A 13,672-nucleotide genomic window follows, 5' to 3' on the forward strand; every position below is an offset into this window, starting at 1 on the left:
GCTTTTAATGACTGCCTCTATTTCTTTAGGGGTTATGAGACCATTTAGATTGTTTATCTGTTCCTGTTTTAATTTTGATACTTGGTATCTGTGTAGAAAATTGTACATTTCATCCAGATTTTTCCATTTTGTTGTGTATGGGCATTTGTAGTAGGATCTGGCGATTTTTTAAATTTCTATTGTTATGTCTCCCTTTTCAGTTCTGATTTTATTAATTTGAGTACTGTCTCTGTGCCCTTTGGTTAGTCTGGCTAAGGGTTTGTCTATCTTGTTGATTTTATCAAAGAACCAGCTCCTGGTTTTTTTGATATTTTGTATAATTTTTTTTTATTTCAACTTGGTTGATTTCAGCTCTGAGTTTGATTATTTCCTGCTGTCTACTCCTCTTGGGTATATTAGCTTCTTTTTGTTCGAATGCTTTCAGGTGAGTTGTCAAGTTGTTAGTTTATGCTCTTTCGAGTTTCTTTTTGAGGGCACCTAGAGCTATGAGTTTTCCTCTTAGTACTGCTTTCATGGAGTCCCACAAGTTTTGATATTTTGTATCCTCATTTTCATTTAACTCTAAAACGTCTTCAATTTCTTTCTTTATTCCTTCCTTGACCAAGTCATCACTGAGTAGAGTATTGTTCAGTTTCTATGTGTATGTGGGCTTTCCATTGTTTTTGTCCACATTAAAGACAAGTCATAGTCCATGGTGGTCTGATAGGGTACAAGGAATCATTTCAATCTTTTTGTATCTGTTAAGGCCTGTTTTGTGACCAATTATATGATCTATTTTGGAGAAGGTACCATGATGTGCCGAGAAAAAGATATATTCTTTTGTTTTAGGATGGAATGTTCTATAGATGTCAGTTAAGTCCAATTGGTTCATAACTTCTGTTAGTTTCATTGTGTCTTGGTTTAGTTTCTGTTTCCATGATCTTTCCATTGCTGAGAGTGGGGTGTTGAAATCTCCCACTATTATTATGTGAGGTGCAATGTATGCTTTAAGCTTTAGTAAAGTTTCTTTTATGTATGTAGGTGCCCTTGCATTTGGGGCATAGATGTTCAGAATTGAGAGTTCCTCTTGGTACATTTTTCCTTTGATGAATATGAAATGTCCTTCTTTATCTTTTTTGATTACTTTTGGTTGAAAAATGATTTTATTTGATATTAGAATCACTACTCCAGCTTGTTTCTTGGGACTGTTTACTTGGAAGGTTGTTTTCCATCTGTTTACTCTTAGGTAGTGTTTTTCTTTTTCACAGAAGTGCGTTTCCTGTATGCAGCAAAATTCTGGGTCATGTTTACGTATCCAGTCTGATAGTCTATGTCTTTTTATTGGAGAATTGAGTCCATTGATATGAAGAGATATTAAGGAAAAAATGAATGATGTTTCCTGTTATTTTTGTTATTGGCGGTGGAGTTATGTTTGTGTAGCTATCTTCTTTAGGGTTGTTGGAAAATCACTTTCTTGCTTTTTCTAGGTTGTAGTTTCCCTCCTTGTGTTGGAGTTTTCCACCAATTATCCTTTGAAGTGCTGGATTTATGGTAAGATATTGTATAAATTTGATTTGTAATCAATGGAATATTTTGGTTTCTCCATCAATATTGATTGAGAGTTTTGGTGGGTATAGTAGTCTGGGCTGGCATTTGTGTTCTCTTAGGATCTGTATTATATCAGTCCAGGATCTTCTGGCTTTTATGGTCTCTGGTGAGAAGTCTGGTGTAATTCTTATAGATTGTCCTTTATATGTTACTTTACCTTTTTCCCTTACTGCTTTTAGTATTTTTTGTTTTGTACATTTGATGTTTTGATTTTTATGTGGTGGGAGATATTTCTTTTGTGGCCTAAAGTATTTGGAGTTCTGTAGGCTTCTTGTATATTTATGGACATCTTTTTCTGTAGGTTAGGAAAGTTTTCCTCTATAATTTTGTTGAAGATATTTACTGGTCCTTTAAGTTGGGAGTCTTCTCCCTCATCTATACCTATTATCCTCAGGTTTGGCCTTCTCATTGTGTCCTGAATTTCCTGTATGTTTTGGGTTATTAGCTTTTTGCATTTTGCATTTTCTTTGAAAGTTGTGTCAATGTTTTCCATGGTATCTTCTGCACATGAGAGTCTCTCTTCTATCTCTTATATTCTGTTGGTGATATTTGTGTCTATGACTCCTGATCTTTTTCTTAGGTTTTCTATCTTCAGGTAGTCTCCTTTTGTGATTTCTTTACTGTTTCTACTTCCATTTTTAGATCTTGGATGGTTTTGTTTAATTCCTTCACCTGTTTGTTTGTGTTTTCTTGCAATTCATTAAAGCATTTTTGTGTTTCCTCTTTAAGAGCTTCTATCTGTCTACCTGTGTTCTCCTTAAATTCTTTGAGAGTTTTATTTATGTCCTTCTTAAAGTCCTCTATCATCATCATGAGAAGTGATTTTAATTCTGGATCCTGCTTTTCCAGTGTGATGGGGTGTTTTTCCAGTGTGATGGAGGGCTTGCTGTGATGGGGGAACTGGGTTCTGATGTTGCCATGTAACTTTGGATTCTGTTGCTTACGTTCTTGCGCTTGCCTTTTGCCATCTGGTTAACTCTAGTGCTACCTGTACTGGCTCTCTCTGACTGAATCCTCTCTTTCCTGTTACCTTGCTTGTGTCTGATCTCCTCAGGGTCCAGATGTATCTGTGATCTTCTCCAGCAGCTCTTAGTAGAGTGGTATCTCTAGGATGCCTCAGGATATGGTGTCTCCTAGGTAGCAGACCAGCTAGGTGTCCACTGTTCTGGGTGTAGTGTCTCCTCTAGGATGTCTCAGGCTAATGTGTCCACTGCTCTGAGTGCAGTGGCTCCTCTATTATGTCTTGGGATATGTTGTCTGTCGCTCTGAGTTCAGTTGTTCCTCTGCCACTCTGGGTTCAGTGCACCCTCTAGGATGTCTAGGGAGGAATCCAATGTCCACAGGAGCAGCCAGGCCTCAGATCTGGGAAATTGGCGGAAGAGGTGTGCTAGTCCACAGGGGCAGGTTTTGAGGATCTGCTGGAATCTGAGTGCTTCCCGTACCCAGCTCTGGGCGTAGGGCAGTGAGTGGGTCTTCTTACTTACTGCTCTGGGTTCAGTGGACCCTCTAGGATGTCTCAGGAGGAATCCAGTGTCCACAGGAGCAGACTGGGCAGGGGTCTGCACCAGGCCTCAGATCGTGTCTTTCCTTGTTAATTATTGTTATTTTTTAAAAAAGTTTTGAGTTGTTTTGTTTCCCATTTGTTTTCTTACTACATTCTATTGAGTCTCCTTTAAAATATCTTCTTTCTACAGTATCCTTCTCAAAATTCTATTGTTTTATGACTTCATATTTATTAAATGGCCAAAAGTTTTCTACATTATTTTTTCGTTTCTTACCATGGTGCTCAATTAAGGGACTTGTCATGTCAAATTTTTCAAATTTGTTATGATATTATTATTATTATGGCCTAATATAATATTTATTTATTCTAGTTAATATTCAGTTGGTTTATTTAGAAGAACATGCTGTTTGATTCAAAATTCTACATGTATCCTTTTGGCGTATTTTATTTTAAATTTTGTAAAATCATGTTTTCTAATTTTATTCTAATTGTATGACCTTTCCATTCTTGGAATTGATTGACAGTCATTCCAACTGCTTGCTCTGTTTTTATACTCTGCTCAGGTCAGACTTTTAAATAGTTGTGCAATGTTGTTACTTTTCCCACTATTGCATGCTTATATGTTTATAATTTGTATAACCACTTAATGAATTAGTAATTTTTTCAATACACAATTTCTTATTCTTTCAATTCACAGTTGGTAATTTGAAGTCTACTTCGTCAACTCTCCTACACCTCTTTAGGCTCCCATTCTACTGAGGTGAGTCTGATAGACACAGAATGTAATAGACCTTGATTATGATACTTTTGAATGTATGTCTTTTTTTTAAGACAGCAATGGCTTTCATTTCAGATGTTATTGATAGGCTGTAGAATTATTACTGAAGTTTTACTGTCTTTCAATTGTTTTGCATAAATTTGTTTCTTAATTACCATCTGATATCTTTCTCTGCAGATTTTGCTGTTAATTTTTTTGCGTTTATTGTGGTTTGAAATTATAACCAACTATTATTTTTCATTTGTGATTAGCATGTTTAATAATATATCATAAAAGAGTCTATTTCAATAAGAAAAAGCTTAACTTTGATGGCACGATCTCTTCCTACTCTTGTGATGCTTAAGTGTAAGACAACAATAAAAACTGTAAAACAGTTCATTAATTATTTTATAGATTGAAACTTTATAAATGATTCATAAAGCCATGGTGGCTTGACATGGTGTGTTATATGCTGAAATATAATAGGTTTTTAAAAGGGCTTAATCTCTAAGGTCAAGACTTGAAAAGGTGTTTTACTACCTTGATTTGACTGCAAGGATCATTAAAGTGCCTACAAGTCACAGAATGCTACTGTCTAAATTCATTCTTTCTCTTTCATTTGATTTTCAGTGTGTTTGTATTTATCTGCTGAGTCTGGCTTTGTTATGGGGAAAAACCACATGATGAGATTTCCTGCTGCTGGAAGAGGGCAAGCAGTGCATGGGCCTCCATGAATGTTGAGGGATGCTATGGGCATAACGCTTGTTTATATAATAGTGTATACATTGTCATGTTTTTCCTTCCATAAAATCCTCTCTGCCAAGGTCAATGACTCTATGACAATCTGAGACAGTAGAGTCCATAGAGAAGATTTCTCTATGTCTCAGCCAAATGACCTTCAGAACAGCACTTAAGGCTGTGGGTAAGAATGCTGAAAGTATGAGTTCAAAAATATATAATTTCTCAACTATGGAAAATATAAAGGATACAATATGAATTGTATAAGGAGATTCACATATCAAACACAGAGAGGCAGCTGCACTATGAGCCAGCTTCTCAGAAAGGTACTAAGGAGATAAAGAGGTTTGAAGAGCCATGATTATAATGCAAGATCCTACCCAGCTAATTTTTTTGTTGTTTATGGTTACAAAGGCACATAGGTATCTGAGTTAAAGATCAGCCTGGGACAGTGCTAATTTAGGTCTAGGTATGATCAGAATGGTAATTTTAGAATGGGATACCACCTGACTATCTTATTGTCTATGCTTGTACTTGCCATCTCTTTCTAAGAATCAAGGGTTGGGGTCATGGGATAATCAAAAGGGAAATTGAGGTAATGAATCTCCAAGCAGAGGCCAGTCCTTGACATTTTTTTTTTTTTTTTTTTTGCACTGTGAGGCTTTGATGCTCAGAAAGCATGTGTTCTAGAAACAGACCAATTTTCTTAATAGATATTAATACAGTTTATATGGAGTTTATATACACTTGGACCAACACATCTTCACAATCATCTATTGAGAACTATGGCTCACTAAGTTCAAATTATAATTTCTTGATTTTTGCAGAAGCACATTAACCATTCTTATCACAGTATAAAGATAACCACTTGATTCAATTTTCATTTTTAATATATTGCTTCCCATTTGTGTTTTGGGGTATATTTTATCATTATCTAGCCTAGGATTTTCTGGAAGTTTCTTATCTGCCTGGAATTAAAAATCTACTTGCAGGGTTGGAGAGATGGCTTAGTTGTCATGGCAGAGATGGCATTGACTGCTCTCCCAGAGGTTCAGAGTTCAATTCCCAGCAACCACATGATGGCTTACAACCATCTGTAATGGGATCTGATACCCTCTTCTGGTGTGTCTGAGGACAGCTACTGTGTACTCATTAAATAAATAAATAAGTAAATAAATAAATAAAAATTTAAAAATCTGATGGCTGATGCTACAGGAACCTGTGAATTCTCTTGGCCTGGTGTAAATTTAATAGATTTTGCTGAATACATTGAGATATTGGAAGAACACACAATCCCCAGGAACATTTAAGTTTTAAAACAGGTAAATCAAGGCCACAAGTATGTCACAATATACCAATTATCATTTCTTCTGAAACTGAAATGATATTACAAATATGTGTCCAAACTTATCTCACCAAAACTATAAGTGTATTATCTATTTTAGATAATTATGATTTGTCATAATGGAAAATTGATGTTTGTGCATTTCTAGTATGTTGTTCTGGATCTAGTGATTATAACACCAGAAATTATCTAGCCTATACATTTAATTTAAATGCGCTTTCAATTTATTTTATTTTCAATTCATGGTGAAATAATCTAGACAAAAACTTGTTATAAATCCATAAGCACTGATTACTTACAGTAACCAGTTTCACTATTTCTGATTTGCAGGGCATTGCCTTTTACATTTTACTTTTTTTTTCCAAAATCATTTACCACAAATACCTGATGAAATGTATACTTTATTTACCATGCCTGTTTTATAATAAGTGCAACCTGGTTTAAGAGTTGTTAACTTTCTCTCTCCATCTATTGCTTTAAGAATTCAATTTCCAATTCCCCAATCCCTTTACTTCCAAAATTTTCAATAAAATGTATAAAAATTGATGACATGAATTGTAAACTATTTTGTTTAAAGACTAAGAGAGTTTGAAATTTAAGTGCTAATTTCAAGAAATGTTAGAATCAGAATGTAAGCAACAAGTAAAGTTAATTTTAGATGGCTGGGAACAGTGGTTTTATGTTTGAAACTCTAGTAAAAATACAGAAGTTTTTAGTATCCATGTCTAGATCAGCAAACAATAACACAAATTAAAAATGATTTAAGAGATCTATCAGGGAGATTATAGTTAAAGTGTTATTAAATTCCATGAACTTTTTTTAACCAAATAAAATAAAAGAATTGGAACTGTAGAAAACTCTAAGAAACAAATGATGGCCATCTCTGAAGAAGGTAATTAGAAAATCAGAGTTTAGTTTTGGCTCAAGCACTGAGGATGTGCAATCCCAAATGGCCAGGGCAAGCACTGATTGAATCTCTGAGGCAATAAGGATACTTCATAGTCTGGCATATACAAATAGTCATGTCAGTGTCTTTTTATAGCTATCTTCAGTCTCTTTGAAGTCTCAAAAAAAAAAGCTTCTGGCATATTCTGATTGCATTAGGAAATTAAACCCATATGAAACTGGAGTTTTAAGTGGCAATATGATTAAAGAAAATTGGCTTGTTTTTCTCATATTTTACTGGATTAAGGAGTGATATTACAACCAATGGGCAATAATTTAGAAAGGTATAGGAAAAGGCATGAAAATAACTTTGCTCAGAATTTGCATAGAATTAAGGCCAAGATTCAGAACCTGCTATTGAATTTCTAAGATGAGTAAGTAATAATGACAGTGAGGTCATACATTTTTCTTTGCTAAGTAAGGTAAGTTTTAAAATCTATTCACACTAGTATTTTAATACATATATATACATATAATATATATAATTTTGTTGAGTTACTACTAATATGCAAAGTAGTATATCTGTCACACAATTCTTGTTGTTTTCATCAAGATATGCATTGTTGAATAAATGAAGCTAATTCATATAAGCCTTTCATAAACATTTGTGTGGTTTTATGGATGTGTATAAAAATAAAGCATTTTTAAAGCAAACTTAGATATAAAATATAGCACTGTTAGTTTGTTTATCGTTGCCGAACATTTGAAATCAAGAATCTATTCTTGTTGCATAATTGAATATTATTCTACTTGGCCAAATGTCATCTGTTTTAATTTTCTACTAGTTCTAGCAACCAACATTCTTCTTTCTTTTCATGTGAATATCACCATTTCAAATTTCACATAGAGGGAAGATTATTCAGGGTTTCCCCTGGAGTGTGTTTCCCTGTGTTTTGCACATTAACGTTAAGTTGAGACTAGTTCAAGGATCCATGCCATGCCCATTCCTCTCTTTAGTGCAATCTTATGATTTAAGTGAAATTCAAAGAAGAATGTCTAAAAAAAGGTGAATTGGCACTATCCAGAAAGCCAGTAGAACTTTAAATTGTAATGTTTTACTTAGTAACCTACTTCTTCATGACATACTTAAAATTCTTTTAGATCATGAGTTTTCCTGAGTACCTTAACTAGTCTCAGATTCTGGTTCTTTTGTATGGAAACAATGCTCATGATTTCCACTGCACAGAGTGAAACCTGAGGTTGGTACTAGTTTCCTGAACCTTCCCTCTATATCTGAAATGGATAGTAAACAAAGGATGAAAAGAGAAATGAATAATTCTGTATTATTCCATTTCATTTTACTATTTTCTCTTGATTGTTCTAGCTGTCATGTTAAAATGACAGTACATAACTCAGTTGTATAGGCTACTTGTGATACTCTGTGAGTGAGTGTGTGTGTGTGTGTGTGTGTGTGTGTGAAGAGGAGTTATCATTTCATAGCTCTGTAGACCAGGCTGATCTTATACTTTTGGAAGTCTTTCTGCATATGCCTTCCAAGTGCTAAAGTTAGAGGTAGGCATGATATTTACTATATTTAGTGGGGAAAGAATACCAGTTTACATTATGGTAACATCAAAAGTGGGTAGAGTATTTTCAAGTGGGTTAGTATATTATCAGTACATTTCTCAAGATTATCATAGATTTTTGTCAGTTGTTTTCTCTTGTAAGTTTGCATATTTTTGTCTTTCCAGATTTTACTAGGGAAGAATGGTTGTGGCCAATGGCTCTTTGGTGTTGGAGTTCATTCTCTTGGGGATAACAGAGGAGCCTGAACTCCAAATACCCCTCTTCTTACTTTTTCTAATAATATATATGGTAACCACATTAGGAAATTTGGCCTTGATCATCCTAATTGCCCTGAACTCTCAGCTTCACACTCCCATGTACTTTTTTCTCTTTAACTTGTCCCTCATAGATCTCTGTTATTCTTCAGTGATTACACCCAAAATGCTGATGAACTTCATACTAAAGAAGAATGTTATCTCTTATATGGGGTGCATGACTCAACTCTACTTCTTTTGCTTCTTTGCCATATCTGAATATTATGTATTAACATCAATGGCCTATGATCGCTATGTGGCTATCTGTAATCCACTCTTGTATACCATTGCTATGTCCCCTAAGGTGTACTCCTATCTTATGCTTGGTTCATATTTGATGGGACTTTTGGGCGCCATGATCCACACTGTTTGCATGCTTCGACTGACCTTTTGTGATGGGAATAGCATCAATCACTATTTCTGTGACCTCCTCCCTTTACTGCAGCTCTCCTGCACCAGCACTTATGTCAATGAAATAGAGCTGTTAATTGTAGCAGGAAAGGATATTATTGTTCCTACTGCCATCATTCTTATTTCTTATGGCTTCATTCTGTACAACATATTCCAAGTGAGGTCCACTGAGAGCAGATACAAAGCCTTCAGTACCTGCAGTTCTCATATATTTGCTGTTTCTCTGTTTTTTGGATCAAGCACATTTATGTATCTTCAGCCCTCCACAGCTGGGTCTATGGATGAGGGAAAAATTTCTTCCATCTTTTATACTATTGTGGTTCCCATGATGAATCCTTTAATCTATAGCTTCAGAAACAAAGATGTTAAAGTTGCCCTGAGAAAAACCCTGAGTAGGAGAATGTATTGATCAAAATTCAGTTTAACCCTTTTCTGCAGTTAAAGATAAAAGAAATTCTGAGTAGAGAAAAAAAGTCTTTTTGAGCACAGCTTTCTGTCATATTTCTTTCTGTCATGTGTTCATAAGTTGAAAATTATATTGTGTACACGTCCTTCATCTATAATATGTGCTTTATTAATTATCATTATATGTTATCCTATAATATAAAGAATACTTTATTTATCTTTAAAAGTAATCCTTGGTTATCAGCATGCCTTTGTGGTACACTAGTCACGTCTGCCACCTGAAATGAAATATGAATCTTATGTTATGCCTGTGCCTTTTTCTTCCTACTCTGGGCATAAATATATCATTTTCAAATGTTGTCAGTTGATACATAGAGTTTTTAGTGCAATGACTGTTGCAGGTGTAAAGACTCTATCATACATTCTCTGCTCAATCTCTGAAAAGTTAAAAAAAAACACACAATTGAGTTGATTTAGTTAGCAGTTTGATCTAAATACATTTAGATTTTCTTTCAAAAGCAGATAGCCAAGTCTGGGGTACATCATAATATTTCTGTTTTTGTTCCTTCTGTGAATGGCAATATGAAAATTAAAAGGACAATATAATTATATTGATGCAGTCCCAACTGAGAGTTAATTTAAAATCATAATTCACCTTTGGCAAGATTATTAGGATGCACACTTAACGTATCTATCAAGATACCAAAAACATACAAAAAGAAGAATTAGGAGCCCCAGGACACCTTTTGAATGCATTGTAAACAGGTACCTATGACAATCTCCTTGACCATCAGAATACTGAAAGAATAGAGACAAATAAATGTTTATTTCTCTAGGAATCTCCTACTGGAATAAGAAAAGGTCAAAACACTGGGGACAACTGTCTGACAAAAGAGAAACTTGTCATTAACAACATGTCAGATCTTAACAACATGTCAGATCACTTTGTAAGAGTGATTTTACAGGAAGGACTTAGAATTGAGACAATGATGGATAGGACCACACCTTGTCCAGACTGCTTAGTTATGCATGCTTCTTGCCTTTTATTTAAACCTTACCTTCAAGTAAAGTTCCCCTGAAAATAGACTTGGGAAGCAAATGTCACCGAAACTCTTTATTTATCTTCCCACAGTTGCTTCACTGGATGATTTCCATATTCTGCCTTTCACTATTAATATGGCTTCTTGTTTCCTTATTTTTGAGCTAGTATTTTAAATACATCTTTCACTTCCCTTTCCTTCCTACAAACTCTCTGTAAACCTCTCTGTGCTCTCTTTCAAATTCAAATTCATATTCATGTACTTTTTATTCATCAATTGTTATTGCATGCAATATATTTATATGCACATGTACACACACACACACACATATATATATGTATATATATATATATATACATATATATATATATATATATATATATATATATGCTCTTTAATTAAGTTTTAGAGGGTAGATGGCTATTTCTGGATTCTTACTGCATAGGCACTGAAGCCAAATCTATTAACAGAGATGAATATTTCTACTTTATTGGGTAAACTTTGACTTCTACTTCCTTAAAAATATAACAGTCCTAAAGATGCAAAGATGGTTTTCTAATGAAACTCTCAATTTGTTTAATGGAACTTGGGATTCTCTGCTCAGAGTTAGTATTGGAACCACCCTAACTAGGTGTCCTCTGTTAGAAGCTGATGGTGAAAGTAAACTGTTGTGAATGTTAAAAATGGACTTTGAAGACAATGACTCATCTTAAGAGACCAGATTCCTACAGTTTGATGAAATTTGGCCACATCTGACAAAACAAATCAAATCAAAACAAAAAAATGTTGGCCAAGATGTGGGGAAAGAAGAAAGCTTATTCCCTGTTGGTTAAATTCCAAGCTGACAAGTAGCACACTTAGAATACTTAAAAACATAATTTCACAATTTCATAGTTCACCATTTCCAATAAGAAATATTCTAGATTTTGTTTTGAAGAAAATTCTCCAATTCACTGTGAACCTGGGGTAAAGATAATCTTACTATTGTTTTATTTTATTTTTTGTCTATATTTTAATTTTGGAAAACCATTAAGTTAAATGATACAGGTTGGTTTTTCTTAATATGTGTGGCAATATATTCTCAAAGTTCATATACACTGAATAGTAATTCAATACTCATTGTTTTAAAACCAGAATAAAATTTTGATATATGATAGTATAATTTGTTCTTTTATTCATTAAATGATGCATACTTGGGTTTAATTTATGCTTCAAGTGTTAAGATTGATGGTCTTATAAACATTATTCCTTTTATGTTGAACTCCTTAGTATATATTTATGTATAATTGCTATATCATATAATAACTCTAATTCTACCTATTTACAGAACTACTGATTTTTTCACAAAGTTGTTATAACATTGACTGCATCAAAAGTGTCTAGACTATTTTATTTCCCATATCTTATCAACAAATAAATAACTTAGACCCATAATTTGTACTGAAGTAACAGTGGCAGTTAAAAATCTCATGACAAAAAAGCCTAGAACTAGGCAAATTCAGCACAGAATTCTTCCAGAACATTAAAGAAAAACTTACACTAATGCTTCTCAAATTATTTCACAAAAATGAAATTGAAGGAATATTTCTAAATTCTTTTTATGAATCCACTTTATCACAAAATGATACCAAAATCATAAAGGCTCAACAAGAAAGAGTTTTATATACCAATATTCTTCACAAACATAGATACAAAATAACCTCAGTAAAATATACTAAAACCAAATTCAAGAACACACACACACACACACAAATTACCCAATATGATCACATTGACATCATTCCAAAGATGCAGGGATGTTTCAACATACATTAATCAATCAAAGTAATGAACCACACAAACCAAATAAACTAAATGCAACCAAAACAACAACTAAAACAACAAAAGAAATGTGATCATCTCATTATAGAAAAGGCCTTTGACAAAACCTAGTGTCTCATCATGACAAAAAGTCCTGGAGAAAATAGATTGCAGTGCACAAACCTCAACATAATAACTGCAATTTATACAGAAAAATCAAGGCAAAATTATCCACTTCTTCCATACCTATTTGATATAGTATTTAAAATCATAGCAATAAGATAATTGAAGAAGAATAAGGAAGTCCAAATAGGAAAAAAGAAGCCAAAATATTTTTATTTGAAGGTAGTATTTTATAGATGGGAGGTCCCTAATGACCCCCCAAAGACACTTCCACATATGATAAACATTTTCATAATACAAAATTAATACACACAGAGAGTGATAGAGAGAGAGAAAGAGAGAGAGAGAGATGCACACACACATACAAAACCAGTAAACTTTCATATATACAAATGACAAACTAAGAAAGAAACCAGAGAAACACAGCCTTTCACTATAATTCCTTATATATCTTGGGATAACTAACTAAGCAAGTGATAGACATAATACATATAATACAAACTTTAAAATATTGAAAAAGAAACGTAAGTTTTAATGAGGAGATGGAAAGACTTCCCATGCTCACAGATCAGCGGAATTAATATTGTGAAAATATCATAGATTGTAGACCTGGAACTAATAATCCCAACTGCATATCCTTATTATTTCAGGGATATTTTAGTGGTGTCAAAGCAAGGGTTTCTTCAATTGTAATCATCACAGTGCAAGCACCTGGGAATTACTTGGACATACACACTTTGTGCCTCTAACGCATGGCTGCTGAGTAAAATCTTTTGAGATATGCCTTACTGCACTAAGATTAAATCAGGTTCCAATACTTTATGAAAGAGAGTGAAAGGTGTAGTCTACAACATAGTTTTTGTTTTAATGACCTGAGTATTGAAGATCAATATGCACCAGATCCATTGACCTGAAAAGGAGGCAAAAAGTAACAGAAGACAGAATATAACTTTGTATTCATTAATTAACTTGTGTGGAAAGTATCAATACTTTCAAAACAATAAAAACTCCACATTCCTTACTTCTCTCCAACCATCCATATCTAGACCAGGATCCACAGCTAACAGGTCATCCTAGTCTGGCTACCTCTGCCTGAACTACATCTAACCTCTAGGCTTTCATCAGGGGCCTTCTTACTTGAAGTTTCTTACGGGTCCCTTCTAAACTGCATTATACTTCATTACTGATCTTTACCTT

General features: G+C 33.9%; 1 protein-coding gene across 1 annotated transcript; it reads left to right on the forward strand.

Moving 5' to 3' along the window:
- The first annotated feature begins 6,976 nt into the window (after positions 1 to 6,976).
- On the forward strand, positions 6,977 to 9,992 carry LOC117702396 (olfactory receptor 8B3-like). The gene is made up of 2 exons (XM_034493571.2): positions 6,977 to 7,298; positions 8,568 to 9,992. The coding sequence occupies exon 2, from the start codon at positions 8,584 to 8,586 to the stop codon at positions 9,514 to 9,516; it is 933 nt and encodes a 310-aa protein (XP_034349462.1). The 5' UTR covers positions 6,977 to 7,298; positions 8,568 to 8,583; the 3' UTR covers positions 9,517 to 9,992.
- Positions 9,993 to 13,672: the final 3,680 nt, after the last annotated feature.

The sequence above is a fragment of the Arvicanthis niloticus genome, unplaced genomic scaffold, assembly GCF_011762505.2.
Source record: "Arvicanthis niloticus isolate mArvNil1 unplaced genomic scaffold, mArvNil1.pat.X pat_scaffold_752_arrow_ctg1, whole genome shotgun sequence".
NCBI lineage: Eukaryota > Metazoa > Chordata > Mammalia > Rodentia > Muridae > Arvicanthis > Arvicanthis niloticus.

Excerpts from the sequence above, each read along its gene's own strand:
- LOC117702396 (XM_034493571.2), top strand. The coding sequence starts at position 8,584 with ATGGTTGTGGCCAATGGCTCTTTGGTGTTGGAGTTCATTCTCTTGGGG.